This window comes from Phaethon lepturus, unplaced genomic scaffold (genome assembly GCF_000687285.1).
Source record: "Phaethon lepturus isolate BGI_N335 unplaced genomic scaffold, ASM68728v1 scaffold8503, whole genome shotgun sequence".
NCBI classification, from domain to species: Eukaryota; Metazoa; Chordata; class Aves; order Phaethontiformes; family Phaethontidae; genus Phaethon; species Phaethon lepturus.
The window spans coordinates 31488-52194 of NW_010531420.1; the positions used below are offsets into that span (position 1 = coordinate 31488).

Consider the following 20707-nt stretch of genomic DNA (forward strand, 5'->3'; position numbering starts at 1 on the left):
GCTGGAATTGCAAAGGCTCTCTGGCTTAGTGAGTTCAGTCCTGGACACAGCTGCAATAGGAGGCAGAGGCTGTGTGCTACACCAAGTGGCAAAGCTTCCCGTGCCTCTGCCCTCCTCTATTTCCACCTCATGAGGTACACTTCATTTACTTTCAGGACGTTTTCCACCTTCCATACAGGAATTCCAGCTCTAAGGATGGATATTTTCTCCTTTCCTGCAGGGCTTTTACTAAACTTCTGGTTTAGTGCCTGATTTGTTTTGCTTTCTCTTCTCTTGTCCTTCTGCTTTAGAACAACTATCTTCCACTGGGAGTTGTTGACTTGACAGAAGAGCCATCCATCCTGCCAGCGGGGAGAGGGGACTGGGAAGATTTTCCACCTTGATGGCAAGTCCTTGGGAAAAGCAGCACTTGCATGATAATAGTGATGGCAAGAAAAACCTTGTTCCCTCCTGCTGCAAGAGGGACACATGACACCTCCTCAGGACAGGAGGTGACACAGCTAAGTGATACTGGTGGACCTGTATTTTGGATGCTCCCTAGCGCTAGTTCTAGTTATTTCCTTATGTTGGATACTTTCTACTGAAATATCTACCCAGAATCCATTTGCTGAGTGCATCTGCGTGCTTGGAGGGGAGGTCTAAAACATGCCTTGGTGCTGGCAAAGCTCAGCCTCACTCTCCCTGTTTTTCCTAGAAGGTAGAGACAATCTGATTCACTGCCTCACTGCTTTACTCATACAAACCCCTCAGAACAGCACTGATCCCCCTCTCCCATGCCATGAACCCAAAGATGGAGGTTGAACACAGATGAAGACCCAGCAAGTGCTCAACTGTTAAGACACCATGGAGAAAAAAACAAACAAACAAACAAGGGAATTGCACTGTCTCTGGTGGCTGTAAGCTTTTGGCACAACACTGTGACTTGGAGTTAGTGGTGGCCACAGGATAAGGAGGGATGTCAGGGTGTGGACCTTGCAGCAGAGCAACAAGTATGAGAGGAAGGAAAATGAACGATTTAATAGTGGAGGACAGCAAATGACCATGAACACAGTCCTCCATGGCCTCTTCAGAGTGATTACAGCCACCACATGTCATCTCTAGCAGCCTCTCACAGCTCTTTTTGGACTCAGAATATGAGCTTCAGAAAAGCCCATTGCTGGGCTATCATTGGAGGGCAGACAGCCCCCCAGCAGGGAAGAAGGACCCAGCATTTGGGATTCTGGGAGGGGCTCAAGGATGCCCATCTTCTGGAGGGCAAGAAACAAACACCTCAGTGAGCATCATCACATGTCAGTGTGCATCAGCCTTAATGAGACTCAGCAGAGATGGGTGACTAATTCCAAACCAGTCCTTTATGCACAAACACGGCTTCAGGTAGATTATTCAAGAGCACACAACAGCTTCTTTGAATGCTGCTAAGAAATCAGCTTTCCAAAGTTTCCTGTTGTGGCTGAGTGGTCAGATAATTCATGTGACATGGTTTTTGCTCCCGACTGGGTGAACTTGCAAGCACAAATGTCACCATTTGTGAGCATAATTTTTCCTCTTCGTGTATGGCTCTGACATTTGCTTTCCACTTACCTTTTTGCCAGTAACATGAAATCATAGCTGGTGGGAGAGAGCAGTGCTAAGGGGCCAGAAAAGGGAGGAGTGGTAGGGCCTGACGAGGGGCTAAATGGGGCCTCTGGTGCCCAGAGCCTTGGCAGAGGCAAATGCTTCTTGTATCCAAGAGCTCCTCCTTGGTACCCAGCAGCTTAATTCAGAGTAAGTGCTTCAGAAACACGCTGCTGCCAGCAGACCTCTGTGCTGGCAGCAGCAGATGAGGTCAATACTGTACCTGTACATCAGCGGGCGCCCGAGAGGCGCTGGGGCAGCTCATCCCAGGCTCAGGGCTCCCGGTGGTGCACATGGGGAGATCTCTCAGGACCCTGGCATAGCCGGGCCACGGCTGGCTGTGCCCTGCACTGTGGAGCCAGGCACACTGGGTGCGGCACAAGTGATAGCACAGGAGACAAACTGCCCTGTGGAAATGGCAGGACCAGCTGCTTTTCAAGTTGGGGTTGAGCCTGACCAAGCACAACCCAGATCTGCTGGGACAGATCTTCACCTAGTTCCTCTTCACCAGGCACACGGGGAAACTTTGGCCAGCCACCCCACAGCCCTTTAGCAAAGGTGACCCCCTCAGCTACAAGAATCAGGGAGCCACAAATTTCTGGGGGAGTTGACAAAGTACATATTGTTCATCACACCAGGGCATGTCAAAGCTAGGGCGCATCCTGGGGGGCATACGCCCTTCAGCACAGCGGTCAGCCCAGCACCGAGAGCCACGGCAGACAGGCAGCGGCTGGCTTGGGCCATGGTGCCGCTGGGTGAGAAAAAACACCAGCCATAGCTGCTTGAGTGCCTGCATCTAACTGCAGCCTGAGCCCTCCTTTTCCCACAAGCCTCACATGCTGGCTGCCCCCAGGACCTTTCTGCTGTGACAGGAGTCGCAGGGGAGATGGCCTGAGCTGTGACACCAGGACAGTGCATCACACAAGACAGCTTTTCCTTGTTTTAATGTCTCTGCATTGCAAAAGCTCAGCCTGGCCTGCAGCAGGGAAGCTCTTCAAAATTGTCACTCTTCCATCCCTCTTTTTGCGAGAAGGAGATGCAGAGTATGTGATCTGTGGTGTGCATCTGATGAGGCAACCATGAAGAGCTATGCCATGGTTGAAGGGAAGGGAGCATTATCCAGAGCCAAGGATTTGCCCAGCTGCATCTGGGGCAGATCTCCCTGCAGGGAAGGGCAGGATGAGGGTACTGCCCAGTGGCCACCGTGCATTGCCCTGTGCCTCTTCAGAGGCATTTTGGACCTTGTCCTGCCCAGCTGCAGTGACACATCTGCTCTGCGCTCTTGGCCCAGAGCACTTTGGAGACTATCCATACAGAGGTGTCAGCCAGTGCCAGAGGAGGGGAGACTTACCTGCTCGGAGGGTCTGCTCTGAGCTGACAGGCAGGTACAGAGGAGACAGCATCCAGGATGGTCCTGGCATGAGAGCTGGGACATTTCCTCCTTGCTTCTGCTCTGAGTTCAAAGTGCTGCTGGATCTCTTCTTTTTCTTAGGAAAAAATCCTCCATTACCGCATGCCTGATGTAGAGCTCCTTAATTGTATTACTTTTTTAAGATAAAGATCAGAAGCTAATGCACCGGAGATTGTGACTGTGAAGGTTTCAATGGCTGTTGCCATTTCAGCAGGCAAAGCCACAGCACCAGGAGCTGATCCTCAGCGGCATTTCTGGAAGTTCAGGCTCCCTTTTCCCACAAACTGTATTGTACCCATAACACAGCACCCTCAAGAGAAAGCTGAGCATCTCTGCCGAGGTGGGCTTCCCTGGCCTAGGGAAGTCTCCAGCCCCACCAGAGGCTTCAGATCTTCCCCAGTGCCCCAGGAGGAAGCTGCCAGGCCACTCTGCCCCGTGGCACAGAGAGAATCTCAGTAAATCTTCTTTTCTGTCTCTGTGGCTGAAGGAAGAAGCTCAGCCTTTGCTGATCACACTATTTCAGGCAACCACAGCACCCGTCAGCGCTTGCAGCTGGGCCACTCTTGTCCAGGCGCATCCCCCCGCTTGCCAAAATGCCAACACCTTCCCATCCTATTCCCTCTCCCACCTCCCTGGGAAGAAAAGAAAAAAAAAAAAATGCCCTTTGCAAGCCAGCAGGGGTTAATGTTGTCAGCCATGACGTCAGGATCCCAGTTTGTCCGGAGAGTCCCCCTCCCCATCCACAAACTCCCTCTCTCCTCCCCTCCTCTTGTGACTTTGCAACGAGCAGCAAAACTCCACAGGAGCTGCGGCAACAGCACTAGGGAGACGTCCAGTCCTCCCTCGGAGAGCAGCTCTTTCTGCAGACAGGGGTTTATTTATTTCTACACATGCATATATGTATTTATTTATTTACTGGGTTGCATTTGTTTTTCCTTTTTTTAACCCTTTCAGAAAAGTCCCAAACCTTACAAGTGATGAGCCCGAGATTTCCCTAAACTAAAATAACAGTACAGTGGCGTTGGCTTGCTTCCTCTTCCCCCTCGGAAAAAAAAGAGGGAGGGGGGAGCAAGTAGGTAAAATCCAGAATAAAATCGTATTGCTAGATAACTCACACCTCCCCCCTCACACTCTCTCTCTCTCACACACACACACACACACACACACACACACACTCTCTTTCTCCTCCTCCTCTTCTCTGAAGGTGGGTAGCAGGAGCCATGCAACATCTGCAGAACCGGATGGCAAAAGAGCAGGAGGAAAAATAATCCAAGTGGAGTGCTCAGGGGACACTGAGTTCTTTTTTTCTTTTTCTTTTTTTTTGTTTTTTTTCTTCTTCTCCTTCTTCTGCGTACCTGTGAGATTCAATTTCGCATTTTGCTGAGCCCATTTTGGGGCATTTTATTTTTCTTTCTCTTGGGATTTTCTCCATTGCCAGAGGATGTCTCTTGTTGAGAGGATGCTGAAAGGAAGAAGAAACGAATTCTTTGACTGGCACTGAAGGAACGGGGGGGGATATTTTTCCCCCACATTTTTTAGTTTTTTTCATTATTCTTTTTCTGTAGGAAATATTAACTGGGGGGGGTTGGTTTCTTTTTTCCCTCCCCCCCTTTTTTTGGAGGGGGATTTCAGAAGATCCATCCTTCTTTCCCCTCCCCTCCAAAGATTTTTTTTTCATCCTTCGTCTTTGTGGAAATGTGGACATTTCAGGCAGACAGATTGAGTGGAATTGTCTCTGCTTTAGCAGCTCTTTGTCTCGCCTGCTGTGCGCAAAGGTAAGGATTGCGATCCCAGGCTCCAGGGACAAGGGGGGTTTGTTTGTTTTGTTTGGGGTTTTCTCCATCGATCTGTATGTGGGAAAGGGGAGGGGGTTCTTTCCCCAAATTCCTTCCCCTGCTGCCTGCTGTTGTTATTTCCCAGTCCGTGTCATTTTAGGGGGAGGAGGGATGCTCATACATGAGATGTGGAGCAGGCTTTCCGCAGACGGAGCCCACCTCACAGCCCACTTGCAGCGCATCGCGTCCCATCATCCCCCCCGTACCCGACCAGGGGGGAAAATGGCAAAATGAAACAATTTGCTGGGGAACATGGTGTCCGTAGGAGCCGACGGAGTGCACAGCACCGAGCTGCGTGCATACGCACCCCGGCACAGGGCTGCCTCGGCCATGCCTGTGTCTGCGCACACACGGCGCACACGCTCACGGCCGAGCACGCTGTGCCAGTACCAAAGCCCTGGCTCTGCGGTGTACGGGAAGCAACGCCTACGTCTGTGCCTCCACGCAGATTTATGGCGTGCAACAGCATCGTCTGTGGGTGCGATCCGTTCAGATACATCCCTGCATGTGCACATTCATCCATGCCCATGCGGGTGCACACACATGTGTATCGCAGCACATCTACGGAGCACAGCGCGCTTTACCTGCTCTGCCTGTAGCCGTGTAAATGTTCGCACTGATACCCCGCATGCTCAAGCTGCAGCTATTCCTGCGTTTGCCCTGAGCACTCCAAGTGATCCAAGCAAGCAGAGGTGCAGGCACCCATCCAGCCTGGACGAGGTGTTCGGAGCACACCTGTTCACTCTGACACAGGCATTTACCCACTGCCTTCCCACGCAGGAGTAGTGCTGCCTGCTCCTCCTCACCCCCCTTCTCACCCATGCGGGCAGGTGGGTTTGCACCTCTGTGCTGACGGCGAGCATGAAGTCTGCTGGGGAGAGAGCTGTGGCATTTCCTTGCTCAGCCATGCACACCGAGCAGCACGTTCCCCGTACACACATGCAGGTCCCTGCACAGGCTTGCAGAGCTGTATATACAAAGGTTTATGTTATGTTCCCATAGGTATAAGCATGCACGTGTGCAGATTCGTGCCCGCTTTACCCACACCACTCATGCATGGTTCCACTGTGTATGGGCACATACATGGGCACGCAGAGGCAGCGTTCAAGCAAACGTATAAAGAGCAATGCCCATGTCAAAAGTCTTTGCTCAGATGTGTCTTTGCATGTGTGTTTATATCTGCTTATGTCCAGGACTGATATTTGCCTATAGTCTGCATGTATATCTGTGCACACCTTGGAGACAAAACATTCTCCCATGTGTACATGCTTTCAGCTACTCCCACACAGCCTGGCCAGCAACACGGTGCGCATATATGTAGATGTTTGGCTGCAAGTGTATGTGTATATGCGAAGCACATGCACACCCGCACAGAGTCAGGGACACAGCATTCAAAAATTCATTTCGCAGGCTGGATGTACGTGCTCCATAAGCAGACGCAGACCCACCTTTGCCAGGAATAGCACTTAGATGCAGCTGCTCACCCACAGCTGGGCAAATGCACAACTTGCCTGTTCAGTAGGAGGGATGTTTTTTTGGATCAAAAGGAGCAATGAGAGGAAAGAGACCCGGTGCTTAATTTTGACACCAGTTTATTCCCTCACTAGGCCAACTTGTAGCTGATGAGGAGGAAATAGTCCCTATTTCCCTCTTCCCACTCTGCCGCTTTCTGCAGGGCCCCTGGCACATTGGTTCCTATCTCTGCCTCAATTTCCTTGCCAATATTAAGGAGGTAACGCTGCTTCCTGAGTTTATGGTGTCCTGTGTGAAGCTAAACAGAAGTCTAAATCCCTTGAGAAATACCTAGTGTCTATATTATGAATTTGGGAATCTATGAATATGGAAATCTATGTACCTCGGAATGACTGTCCAGAGATGAACAAATGCTGGTGGCACACTATCAATCTACTGTGAGCATATATACGTGAGCACATACCTGCATAGAAATCCACAGGTGTAAGCGGACCTTGCAAGCCTAGGTGCAGTGCTGTGCACACCTCTCCGGCCTTTTTTCAGTGATTAAAGCAATGCAGTGGAGAGCTGTACCCCTGTAAGGTGCATGGTCAAGGAATGCAGCTCAGACACCTCCCCCCAGCACAAGTGCTGAACGGTTCGTCCATGTACCAAAGCTGGGCCTGGGAAGTGTGCTGTCTCATATCCACACACCCCTCTTCAGTTGAGAAATCCCTGCACATACACACTCTGTGTGTCCAGAGCCTTAATACATGCCCGGTTTCACCACAGGTCCCACACGCCTCCACCCATGGCTACACGGAGAGACTGGGCACCTGGGAACTCAGTCTCAGGCACCCACAAATGACTATTTCTGTGCACCTGCATAAAATGTGTCCACAGCCCAGTCTCATCATAACCCAATGGAGCAAGATCTGCACCCACAGTCACCTCCACGCAGTCTTGGATGTGGTCACACACATGCACACACCTTTGTGCACTTCACAGCTGTACCCTTGAGCTCCAGCACTTTCATGTGTCTGGATGTCTGTGTGCACAGGCAGGGAGTCTGTACATCCTCCATACAGTCAGGAAAGCATGTCTGTGTGTGTGCGTGTATGCAGACACACGGACATGTCAGCGCAAACCCCGGTGACCAGTGAGGCACAGGGCTGGCTGGCAGAGGCAGTGCTCTGGTGCAGCTTTCCAGCTTGGCTTGGATGGATGTGGGAGGCGGTGTTGACAGGGAAACATGCTGTTGTGGTGGGTGACTGCAAAGAGCAGGAGTTGTCATGGGCAGGGTCTCCATTCTCATGCAAAGCAGGGGACAAGGGTGATGCTGAGGCTGGATTTTCAGGCAGAAAACCTATATACCCCACAGCACTTGAATAGGTTCGATATTTTTAGCATCCTCTGCTTTCTGGTTTCCCACACTCAGTTTTGCTTTGGCTCTTGGGCTGTTATTAGGGGGAGCTCCCTTCTTGCTGAAATGGCTGGAGGAGCTTGATCAGCGTTAGGGAGGATGGCTGCCCCCCTGCATGGAAGTCGGAGCGTTGGGAGGGAAAGGATTGCTGCCCTCGCACAAAGAGCAAAAGATGGACTCTCTTTTCCTGTCTCTGTCTCTTGATTTGTGTTGCTAAGAAGTCACCATGATGCCGAGTGACAAAATGAATTTTTACATGCCAAAGATCAGCCATATGTTGAGGCCATAGGACAAAAGCAGCATTGTTTTTCCCTTTACTTCAATAATACGAAGAAATACCTGGGTGCGCTGAGAAGCAGAGGTTGCACTGGGATGTGTGACAGTGCAGGGCACCTGCTGGGGTGGGACTTGTGTATTGGGGACCTCAGTGCGTGCCAAGTCTGTGCTGTGCAGTGTGAGACTGGGAGCAAGTGCCCAGTGCGGCAGGGGAAGGGAAGTGAGCCCTGCAAAAGAGAGGCTGCAGCTGCCCTGTGCACGTCTTGGTGGAACAGAAAGGGTAATTTCCTCCTGCGTGTGAGTGTGCGCACCCACCTATGGGCAGGGCACAGCGAGGCATCCCAAGTGTGCAGGTCGGTGGCTGGGGACGGGGTGTGCATGGTGAGTGGTGCCTGTGTTGAGAGGGATACCAGCCTGGTGGGACCGCTGGGATGCAGGCACGCACCAGGCAGGAGCACAGGGGGATGGAGTTTGGAGTACCTAGTGGTCAGGGTGAGCTACAGAAGAGGAGCCAAAATACCTGCTGAGACTCCTGTGCCACCCCCAAAGATGGCTTAGAACCCCTGGCAGCCCCACGGGGCTCGTGTGCAGGCTGGGGGCCAAGACCTGCACCAGAGACAGAAAATACAAGTGAGAAAGGAAATGGGGAGGCTGTGCCCATGGCTGGGGTGTCTGTAGCTCACACAGGCACCTCGGTGCCATGGGGCGCGATGGGTGCTCTGGCAGTGCTGCCTGGCCGGGACCCGCTGCTGTGGGGCTGGTGGCACACGGGATGACGAGGACTCTCTTCTTTTGTCTTTCAGCCCATCCACTGGGAATATTTCTGTGGTGAAAGAGATTGTGGACAAACTGCTGAAGGGCTATGACGTCCGCCTCAGGCCCGACTTTGGAGGTATGGTGATGGCCAGTCATGAGAGCAGAGCACAGGGGCCATCGCGTGTCTGTGCTGCCGGCTCGCCTGCTCGCAACATGCACTACCCTTGCGAAACGCTCCCACCTGACTTCTCCCCTGTGCCCTGTTTGCTAGCCCCATCTCCTTCTTGCCTTCTCCCTCACGTTTCTTTCTGGCCTCCTGGTTTCCCTCCTGCTATCTATCTCCTCTTGCTATAACCAATTTCTGCAGACAGCTTGGGGGTTGTCCATGGTGTGATGTTTCTGGGGACATTTTGCTGGGACAGAGACTCTCTGCTTTTCCTCTACCCCAAAACTTTCCTCCATCATGGACAACAGGTCACCTTCCTCCACTTGCTGTTCCCAATGCCAGATTTTTTAGCTCTTTTCCCTGCAGAGGGCTGGGCTGTCCATTGGCAGGACTGTCGGTTGGTCTGCCAGGCTGGCCCTTCAGCAACAGTATGGGATAAAACATTCCCTGGGGAGCTGGTGGCCTCGTTGCTTATTCATAGGAGATGTGAGGATCTGCAAGTCCTCTCGTGTCCTGTGAGCAAAAAGCAAAAAGGAGAATAGGAAGAGCCTTGTCTTTGTTGTGCTGGTGGAGATGAAACATGAAATAAACCTTGGGTACCGTTGTACTCCAGAGTACAGTTGAGGTTCTTTTGTTGGAGAGGAGCAAGCAGTGAGAACCACAGCTGACCACATGGGGAGGGGGATTTAGAGGATTTCTGGCTTCAACCTGCCGAGCTTGGCTGTTTTCAGTCTCTTCTGGGCAATGCTATTTCCCCCTCACGAGGAGATGTGTGGGATGGGGGGATCTTCAGCCTGTAGGAGGACAGGAACCATATCAAAATGTCCTTCTCTAGATGACTGCTGCGAAGTAGGTTCATGCTTGTGATTTTGAGGGGCAGACATGCCAGGGCCAAGTCCATGGGACGCGTTTTCTCCCAAAGGACCTGATCCAGAGTTCCTTGGAACTGGGGGCGGGGGGAGGGGGGGTATGTGTGTGGAATATCCCCCCCGATTTCATCAGGTTTTGAAGTCACGTCAGTGTATTCCAGTTTCCCATGACCCCACGAAAGAACCTGTCCCTCCCTGAAACTTCTGGTTTCCCTGCACCTCACCCAAACCTGCCCGCAGCCGCTCACTGCCCCTTTCCCTGGCACAGAACGCCTCCCCTCCCCGCGCCGTCCCCGCTGGGGACGCTCCCAGGGTGGAGCGGCGGCTTTCGGGTGCTGCTGGGCCCTGGTCTCATGGAGGACTGTGGGGTGGGGGAGATGCTCATCCCTCCATAGTGCACAGTGGGTATCTGGGGTGTCACTTCAGTGCAGGGGGAACACTTTGGGGAGGCTTTCAGTGCTCTGCAAGGAAACAGGGGTTCCCCCTCTCCCTTCTCTCCTTTGAACATGGGATTTGACTTAGAGGCTTTGTCTGAGGAACCTAAAATGTCCCTATTAGCTGACCAGCCCCAATCACAGGAATTGGTGCAGTCACATTTTATGAGGGGGAGAACTGCAGATACGACATAAAAACTGCAAGAAAACCATATTGTAAGACATTGAGATGATTATGATGCAGTAAAACAGTAGGTGGTCTGGCTCTGTGGAGGCACAGAGCAGAGGGGTGCAGTGGAGAAATGTGGGGCTGGAGGTCCAGGAGCCCAGGCCCCTTTCACAGCCTGTTTGCTGTGATGCCAGGTCCCCAGGGCATCCATCCACCCCCCAGGACATGGACCACTCCTTCCTTCAGCCTGGGCAGGGCGGCATGGGGCTCAGCGCAGACGGTGCTGCCGGCCCTGCCAGGTCTGTGCGGTGCGCGGGCTGGGCTCGGCAGGCACTGTGCCCTTCCTGACTGTAAAATGGATGTTTTTGGGCAACCGTTGCATTTTATTTGAATTTGCTCCGAATTCCCAAAGTACAAACTGCACTTTCCCTCACTCAAGCAAAGAAATAGAAAGACGATGGTAACCCTCTTTCCTGCACTCATTTCACTTTTGCCTTTCACCCTTTCTTGTCCTTCCCTCTGCTCATGAGTACAAAGTCCCAGCTGGCAGCACCAGTGATGGTGCCTTTGGTGCTCAGTGTGCAGGGATGCCCTAACTCTCAGCATGTCTGGCCCCCTTTCCCTGAGGATAACCTTATCTGGACAAAATTTTCCCTGCAGCATTTACAGATGAGGGAAGAGGTGAGTCTGAAAGCAGAAGATCATTAGCATTATGAGTCCAGGGAAAAGCGGTAGAAGTTTTCTTGCACCACTGCTGTCCCCAGAGCTCACCAGTTCTCTGAGGTTTTGGACCAAATCCATTCCTAGGAGAAATCCAGTGGGAACATGCCAGGATGCATCTAATCCTTCATGGCTTCTAGGTTATCCACAGCCAGGCTGTGGAGAAAGAAAAATGCCCCCCAATAAATTGTGTGCAGCTGGAAAAGGCACACCTTGGGCAAAACCCTGTAAGCTGCGTGTATGCAGACCTGCCATCTCTCAGGGACATGTGGGACTGGACTGAACCCCAGTCCCAGCACCCTCTGAGGAGTGGGCTGTTCTCCAGGACACTGCCCTGCAGCCCACCTCGTGCCCCACTTGGACCATTCTGCCACCCCTCAGCTGCCTTCCAGCTGGGCAAGGTGGGTATAAGCCATTCTGCTGGGGAAGGCAATCACTCTTCACTCACTTGTGCTCTCTCCCCAGGAAGACCAGTTAGGGTGAGCTGTGAATGGTCGAGACAGCATCTTGGGGTGCTGGCAGGTCGTGCTTAGAGCCATCTCCCCCAGAGGAACAGCGCGGGCCTGTCTTGGGGCTGGCCCAGCAGTGACCGAGGGGTCTGGCTGGACAGGCAGCTGCCTGCAGGAGCAGTGGCCAGGACTGGAGCAAAGCAACTACTGCTCAGTTTCCTGTGAGCCAGGCTGAGCTGCTCCAGAGAGCACCTCTACAAGCCAGAGCCCTCGTCCCTCTGCAGCTCAAGAATGAGTGCGTTGGGGGCAGGAAGATCAGAACAGCCAGCGCTGAGCACCCTGGGTGTGCAGGCAGAGAAAGGTCCTTCCCAGACAGATTCCCACATGAGAAATAAAATCCACAAAAGTGATAAACCAGGCTGCCCTCCCTTCCTCCCTCCTCTGCTTTTTCCCTGCTCGCTTTCCCTATCTCTTCCTCCTACAGGAAAGTTATTTCCTTCTTGCCATCCTTCCCCCACATCAGTGCCTGGTGGCAATCACTCCTGCACTGTCCCCCACCATGGCTTTGCAGGCAAGGTACCACCTCCGTGTCCTGGGGTGCCTCCTCCACGCGCCCATGGTTGCTGCCCACAGAGCAGGAGGGAGCTGGGGACCTTTGGATGTAGAAAGACCCTGTTCCCATGTACCATCCGTGCTCCTTGCCATGGTGAGGCAGATCTTGCAGTTCTCAACCCTTCCAAGAGAGCCAGTGCTTCCTCAGCAGAGCAGCCCCAGGCTGCCGTTCCTCATCCCAGCACCCCCGCCATCCCTGGGATGTGGTGCTTCAATGGCTCCAAACGCTCCCCAGAAAAAAAACCTCACAGCTCCCCAGTCCTCTTTTTCTGAGAGAGAAAGAGAACTCCAACTAATACCAAAAGGAGGACAGGCCTGCTGGGGATTGCAGTTCACTTTTTAATTTTGAGATGCCTCGTTAGCTCTGGGCCGAGCTGAGTGGCTGAGAAGCATCAGCCACTCGCTCCCTTCCCCTCTTCCCCACCTCCTTGGAAACCCATTAGGCCGACGAGCAGGTCAGCTCTCAGGGGTAGTGCTGTGGCAATGAGTGTGACGTGCTCGTCTGAGGAGCTGGGCTGAATGGGGGGACACGCAGGAGAAAGGGGGAAAGTTGGAGCCATGTGGGGGTGATGGAAAAATCTGGGAGCACCACCTCTAGAAAGCTGTCCTGGCTCGGTGGGGGCAGCCCAAGGGGTCAGGCACCAGGTGAGGTGGAGTGGAGGGGGTGTCATTGAGGGGGATGCTGTGGGGCCAGCAGGTACATCAGTTCTTGGGGTGCAGATGATAAACCTTTCCAGCCTGGGGAGCCCTGAACACGCCCCTCTAGCTTCAGCCACTGTCCTTCAAACCTTAGAGTAGCACACCACGTTGGGCAGATGTGGGACAGTCGCAGGGTGGGATATGTCGGGACCACAAACACCAATTTTCATGGGCTGAGCAAGGGAATAGCCTGGGGCTGAAAGGGTAGGGGGTCATTGCAAAGCGGGCCTGAGGGGTTTGGCAAGGATTGTGGTGGGGATCTGGAACGGCCTTGGAGGAGGGATTTGCAGGGTGTAGGGGGAAGATCCAGCCCAGGCTCTTGGTCTGCTGAAGAGGGAGATCTCTGTCCTGGTACTGCAACATCAGCAACGATGCAGAGTGAGGTCTTTTGGCAAGGTGTGCTGGGGAGCCTGCTCAGCTCTGGGGGAGCAGGGCAGTGCATCTCACAGGGAGATCATATGGCAGGTTAGTGTCATCCAGCTGGTCCCGGCCTGGGCCGACAGTATAGGGTGCACTGCTCAGCAGGTGTATTGCAAGCCACAGGACAGTAAGGCAAACAGGATGATCATGTTTTAGGACTGGATGAGCAGGGGATGCTGCAGATCAGGTGAGGGAAGCACTGGGGGAGAGAGGGAGCTTTCAGAGCAGCACCCTGGTTCTTAGGCACTCACTTTCAGATGCGTTAGTTCCATAGGAGAAAAAAAAAAGAAAGAAGGAAAAAAAAAAAAAAGCAAATGCAGACTGTATTGCCCCAGGGTAGAGAAGGCAATGAAAGAATGGCAGAAGTATCCCACTTGAGCTCAGTGACTCAGCTGCTCTCTGTTGGTGCATCGTTTCCAGCCCAAAACTTTGCAAGAGTTTCAAGCAGATGGCTTTGCTTCCCAGGAGTGGATGGAAAGGAGACCCTGTATGGTTTCCCAGCATCATTTACAGATCTAGTTAGCCAAAAGCAGGGTGAGGGCATTCTCTGCTCCTAAACCTTAGGCTATCTAGAGTGTAGGGTTCATCTTGTTTCTCCTGGGTGGTGTGCACAATGTCTGAAAATGCCTGGTGAAAAGGGAGTGACTGGGAAACCCTCAGGATTACACAGTAAATCCTGTGTTTCCATGCCTGTGGGGTCAGCAGCCTCCCCTGCTCCATTTTTAATTCAAACTCCCCTAAGGACAATTAGTGTTTATGGGGTCTTGGGTTGAAATGAGCCTGTGTCCTGCTCCTCATCTGCTCCACAGCTTGGACCTGGCTTCCCAGCTCTCGTCACCCTTTCCCAGTCTCACCCCTCTCCTTTGACACCCAACCCCCTGCTTAGCTGCAGTATCCATCCTGTCTCTCCCCTGCCCCTCCTGCCTTCAGCCCCTCTCTGCTCCATCACATCTGCACCCTCTTGGGGGTCCAGCCTGTCCCCACGTCCTGCTTGTCCTGAAGCATTTCTTCTTCAAAGGCCACTGCAAATTCAGTGGACCCAGGGATGAAATCCTCAGCTCTTCCCTGCATAACAGCATCACTTGAAACCCAGAATTGTAAAAATAAATGATTGCTGATGCATAAAGTGTTGCAGTGAAGCATCGTCAGTAGTTCAGGGCTCTGAAACTGGCGGAGCTGCCAGGCTGAGCGGCTGCGTTGGCTGGCACGAATGCGGCAGGAGGCGGGGGCTAAGCCCTGGCCCACCAGCCCTGCATGGCTGGGAAACAGCTGGTCCTAGTGGTCCTGTACTGGAAGGAATGGGAATTTGGTTTCTCATGTAGTCAAGACTGGTGGTATTGCACATTGTTAAGGCTTTCTGAAAATGTTCCTGTTTTCCACTGCGTTATAAGGTTCAGCCACAGTGGTTGTGTTTTTTTCCATGCAGCTAGCTTGCTTTGACTTTTTGAAGGGGAAGGGGGAAATTTTAGGCTAAATGATGCAGAAATTTATGAGAAGAGGATGAGGCATGCACATGTTGTGGTTTTTTCCTCTCCTAAAATGTTGGGGGGTGAAACTGGCAGCACCTCCAGCAGGGCTGACCCAGGTGCATGTGTAGCAGGCAGGTTCCCACGGCCACCAGTGACCTGGCTGGCACCAGTGCCATAGACCCACCACCTCCGGTGCCGGTGCAGCATCCCAGAGTGGTGGTGCTGCAGGAGGGCCAGGGTGTGGGGCCGGGAAGGGGACAGCCCGGCACGGGGGCGGGTGCTGGTCCTGGGCTGCCTGTCCCCAGGGCAATAGGAGCTGCAGACCTGCCTTCCTAGGGCTTCGTCCTCGGCTCTCCATCTCTCTTCCCCTCCACTTCTGTGACAAAAATCTCAGAGCATCCAGATTAAATTTTCCCTACTCTTCTGAGATGCCTTGAGCCAACTCTTTTGCGTGCTTTGGGGCAGGGAATTGAGATTTAGCAGGAAGGCACTCCTCATGCCAGGGCCATCTCCTTCACTGTCTGCAGGAGAAATTGCCCAGAGCTGGACACAGGGTTAAGCTGAAATGCTGCACTTCACAGAGCCTTAGTACAGTGGGAGATATCGCCCTTCCTTTCCTATACCCTGGCAGGGCGGAGGAGCAGCTCTGGATTTGAAAGCAGAGGGGTAAATATGGGATTGGGGAAATGTGCAAATTGAGGAAGGAGAGGCCCGAGCTGTTTTGAGAAGTCTGCAAACCTCAGTGACACCCAGGGTCAAAGAAAAGGTGGATGTGCCACTAGGGCTGCCAGTAGTCCTTCCTGAGAAAAGGGTGTTAAGAAAAGGATGTTCTTGGCCAGTAAAACTGGCTGCACTGTGCAGCCCTCGTTTCCTCCCCCATTTACATGACTTCTGGCTCCAGACCATGGGTCACATCTTCTCTAGGGCTAATCCAGAAGGAAGATGACAATCTCCTGCTGTTGTGTCTTACTTCATTAACTGAAGTGGCAGGAAATGAAAGGATCCAGTCCTTCTTGGGACATATGTGGATGTTAACACATTGCCACATGATGGAATTTCTATTTTTTTCACTTTGCTCTTTTTATAGGAAATACATAGTGTGAAAAGGACTTTGAGGCTGTAAAGTCAGACACTCAGGACTTCAGAAAAGCCAGAATTGGAATTTCTCCTTGGATCTATATTTGGTCCCCTTGTGAGGGTGCATCAGGAGGCAAGGTCCAACAGTGGCTTCCTCCTGAACACCTCTACAGAGCACACATGAGACGCCATTTACACATGGAGCTCATCTTTCTTGTTCCCTTCATTCAAGAGGGGGACAGGCTGGGAGCACGGCAGTGGGGACTAGCTGAGGTGGTCACGGCAGGTGATTAGGACAGGTTGAGCCGGACTGCAGTGAGATGCATGTCTCATACAAAGCCTGGGAGGAGCAGGCAAAGACCATCTTGGACTCCTGCTTTCTTGGCTGTTCTGTATTGAGACCTGCTCTCAACACAGAATTAGCTGTTTTTATAACTGTTGTCAAGCTCACCAGTACAGCATGAACATGTTCACACCTCCCCTCTGAGGAGTCAAAGGTATTCCTTGCTGTGGGGTGCCCAGACAAAACACCTGATTTTGCAAAATACTTAGCAGCATTGTGGTCAGCACACTGCGTGTTCGAAGCACAGCTCCTACTGATTTCAGCCACAGCTGTGTGTGCTCAGCCCCAGTGCCCCAAGAGAGAGACACACAGAGTTCATGAAAACCTGTGAGGTTTAGGTGATTTGTGTAGGAACCCCTGTGACACATACAGTCCTGGAGAGCAGGACTCAGCTACACAAACATCTTCTTTCCTTTCCTGGAGACCTCTCCCTCACGCACTGCATGGCTATCAGCTTCTTCAGCAAATCAGGCAGGGACCCCACTGTCAGCACTATCCTTCGATATATAACCCTGTGTCATCCTCAGAGCAAATCCATCCTCTATCAAACAAGGAAAAGGAATGAACAAGGATCCTGTGGACTGTTTAATTAAGAACTAGCTCCATAACATGCATTCCGCACTGGGCACCCTTCCACCTAACTTTCATCCATTTTGTTTTCTCATGCATTTTTTTGAGTGCAATAATGCAATAATATTAGGCCAGTCCCTTCCTCCAGTGTTACAGAGCTTGCAAACTTCTTGTTGCATGTTGAACATATTTGTGCGTTCTTCTGTGGCCACACAAGATCCTTATTATCCTCCTTCAGAGACAGGAAGCTCTGACACAGAGCGGTGGAGGGAGTTTTGGGTGGAATGATGAAGAGAGCAATGAAGGTGAGTTCTCCTGAGTCTCAGCCCAGAGTCAAATTGGCCTTGAGTTTCTGAGCAATCTGTGTGCCTGCCCTAAAGCTGCGCTTGGTAGTACCAGGCATTGTTTTCTGGATTTGGTATCCAGTGGAGGACATGAAGTCTTGCTGTTGTCCATTAAGCCAGTATTCTTTCACAGGAACTGGAGGAGATGTTGATTCTCATTTTTGTTCCAAAGCCCATGTTGGATAATTGCATCCGGTTGCCTTCCTCCTTCCTTTTCACCCTCGGCTGGTGCAGTCTTTCCCTGCAGCTCTGCTCAGCCTCTGACACAGTCACTTTCCAACGCTGCTGGAGTTAGTCTACAGCAGTGCACTGTGACTAGCAAGGGGCTCTGAGGTATCTCTAAAAGAAAGATGTCATCGTCATTTTAACAAAGCATTTATTCCGTGAATTTTGCCTCTTTTCTTAGTCATAGATTTTTTATGACTGAATACAATGCGTTCAAGTTATTGATTAGTAGAATAATTCCAATACTTCTCAATTAATTAGCTGATTACATGCAGATTGTTGTTTAAAGCCAGTCTGGAGGATGTTTGTCATCTCACCTGGATCCATCTTCCTCCTTGACTAACATCTACGTAACAACATTTCTGAGATTATTCCTGCCAGTAAACTTGCCTTCGAGGGACTTCCGCTGAAAGCAAAATGTAAAAAGAGTGTAAAACCCATTAGTACAAGTCCTTTTGATTACTCAGAATATATTCCCACAGCCCTAGAGCTATTCATCAGAACAGCTTTACATATCTACATTGTTCATTTCCTAAGACTCCCAATACCCCAGTTAGGCAGAAAAATGTTTTTAACGTGCATAGTACAAAGTATAAAAGCCAAGGAATATGCTGTAGTTTTACTGCTACATGAAAGACAGACTGTGTGTTCATGTCACTTTTCTTACCTATGTCTGGTTCAAAGAAAAAAATTTGGAGGCTACTAATGTGTCAGGCTGAACTGATGTAAGATGGTTCTTCAGCAGTAGTGACAGTGTTTGGTGCAGAAGTCTGTAAGATCCATTCCTGCGGATAGCCCTTGGTGGGGTTTGTTAAGTGTCTATTTATATCTTGATATTTCATGTGAAATATCATGCACTTGTTAAAACATGACTAGAAACATGGACAAGACAAATGATGCACTTAACGATGACATAAAGCCCATTAAAGAAATTCACATCACATATGTGAGAAAGAGAAACGTTGGACAGTGGAGCTCTATAGCATGAACAGATTGGTCAAATAAACAGATATTCTGGAGATCCAGTGATTGATCCTGTTCCCATTAAATGGAAAGAAACAGAGGTCTTCTCAGTCACCCTTTCTCCCAGGCTGTAGGAGCAACACTGTTTGCTTTGAGCAGGGTATGAATTTCAGGCTGGTTTGGGGAACACTGATCATGCAGTTCCTATAGGCTATTCTTCTGGTGTTGGCATTTATCCTTGGTTCTGTGTCAGAACTAAAACCTCTTTTTCTTCTCTGATCTATTCCCTTCCCCTTCCTGTTTCTCCTGCTCTTTGCAGTCCTGCAGGAATAATGCTGTTAAGTAATTGTGCACTTATAGATGTCTGTACTTGTTACAGGGGTGAGCCTCAGCCAAACCTACGATGGCTTGAGTTTCCCTCCTCAGACCTCAGGACCTCTTAGCTCAAATCTGGGATGGCTCTGAGTACAGTTATAGTTGGAAAAGAGCCTCTGTAAAAATTACATCTTGTTGTTCCATATTTATTCTCCCTCAGTGGTTTCCATGTCAAATTTGCTCAGTTTACCAGTCAAAACAAGATATTTCTACCTGCCAGCTCTGCCAGCTCAGCCTGGGCTCTGGAAATCAAGCTGTGCTCTCTCTGCTCTGGACATCATCACCAGCCAAAAAGGGTTCTTGAATCAGGGCTGAACTGGATGTGATTTTGATTATGCACGAATATAATTTGTTCTCAGCTAGTATTACGGGCTCTGTGTGACAGATAACAGCAAGGCTTCTGTGCTGTACAAACATTGACTAACAAATCTTCTTCGCTACCTGTGGGATGGTGGATCACCATTAGGTCCATTTTACATCTAGGGGACACCAAGAGGAGGCAACTTGTTGGGCATGACACAGAAAACCCATGGCAGTGCAAGGAATAGCAACTGGGAAGTTCTGCTTTCTGCTGTTGCTCTTTATTCATGAGAACAGACCTGAGCACCTTCAGGGCCTACTTCTTGCTGCAGAGAAATGGAAGGGGTATAAGCATAGGAAGGGCTGTCACATGCAATGGGCATTAATTTTGTTCACAAATAATTCCCGTTCTAGTGGATGGAGCAAGAGGGCATTCCCCACCATCCTTTTCAGAAAAACTGAAATTTTGAAAATATGATCATTGGCTGAATATTTCAAAAATTATATGTGGCAGATAACATATTAACTGTGTATGATCATGTCATATAGTAGAAAAAGTAGGAAGGGTGTCCTGGCTATTGTGCTAGTTCCAGCGTTCACTCTTCTTGTGCTTCTGTGATGAATCTCACCACAGGCCATCAGCAAGAAGGGACACCACAGCCTTCCCTGTCCCAGTGTGAGACTCCGCTCTCTGAGCCCACAGGGTCATTGCAGCCACTAAAAGCCATGGTAGGCTTTTCTCTACTATGCAGACCAACCCCTACCAAGAGCAATGGTAGATGTGACCCAGAAATAGTGTGCCTTACTTCGTTCCTATGACGGTTTATCATCCCATGCTTGCATTTGGGACAAAGGCTCATCAATCAGCTGAGATGCGAAAACACCAAGCTGCCCCTTTCTCTTCCACAGGTCGTAACAGCAGCTGTGCCAGAGAACCAGAACGGGTTTTCTGATCAGAAGATCTTTCCAAACACATCTCCTCAGCTGCCAGGCATCTTCCTGGTGTTCTTCTTGGTCTTCTCTTACACATTGGCCACAGCGAGACAATCCACCTGCAGGCTTCTTTCTTTAAGGGAGATTTGTGTTAGTGAGACCACAGCAGATGACTCCTCCAGGTTGGGGGAAACTTGTGCCATAGGAAAGGCCAAGTTCAGGGGCTGCACTGGGCAGTTCAACAGGGAACACATAAAGAAGGAGGCTCCCCATTGCAGGTGGCAAAACTCTGGGTATAACATCAGAGACTGTCACACCAGGAGAGATGTGAACTTACTAGTGGGACATTGTCACCTGAAGAAGGAAACCTCCTCCAGCTGGGGAATAGGTCTGCAGGAAAGCCTAGACTGCTGGCATCTGGGGAAGGGTCTCAGCTTAGTAGGAAATTTTTGGAAGTGGGGGAGAGGATAGGCTATGAGCTGAATTTTTCTTCTTATCCTTCTTTCATAGCAAAAATAGAACATTCATCACAAATTTCCCGACATGTTTTTCTTCTGTATTGCACACTAGCTCTTGCTAGCATTTGAAGCTAGAGAAAAAAAATTGATGAGTACTCAAGTTAATAATGCGTGATTATTATGTTGATGAATTGCTGGAGATGAATATATATGCAAAAGCTCTGCAAGATTCGCTCATCCATGCAACCTGAGTGAAAGAAATTATTTTGATGAACAAATGGCAGTTAGTTCTATCTCTTAATAAGAGGTGCTGGGTTAAAAGATAACTTGGTAACTTTTGTCCTG

The 20707-nt window shown here is 50.7% G+C and overlaps 1 protein-coding gene across 1 annotated transcript in view; it reads left to right on the plus strand.

Moving 5' to 3' along the window:
- Positions 1-4181: 4181 nt before the first annotated feature.
- The window catches only part of LOC104618852 (gamma-aminobutyric acid receptor subunit beta-4-like), a gene marked incomplete at its 3' end in the record, with an annotated part of 27766 nt that continues 11240 nt past the window's right edge, over positions 4182-20707 (plus strand). Inside the window, exons 1-2 of the mRNA XM_010284557.1 lie at positions 4182-4800; positions 8815-8903. Coding sequence (XP_010282859.1) covers positions 4721-4800; positions 8815-8903 — 169 coding nt within the window. The remainder of the gene's footprint in view (positions 4801-8814; positions 8904-20707) is intronic.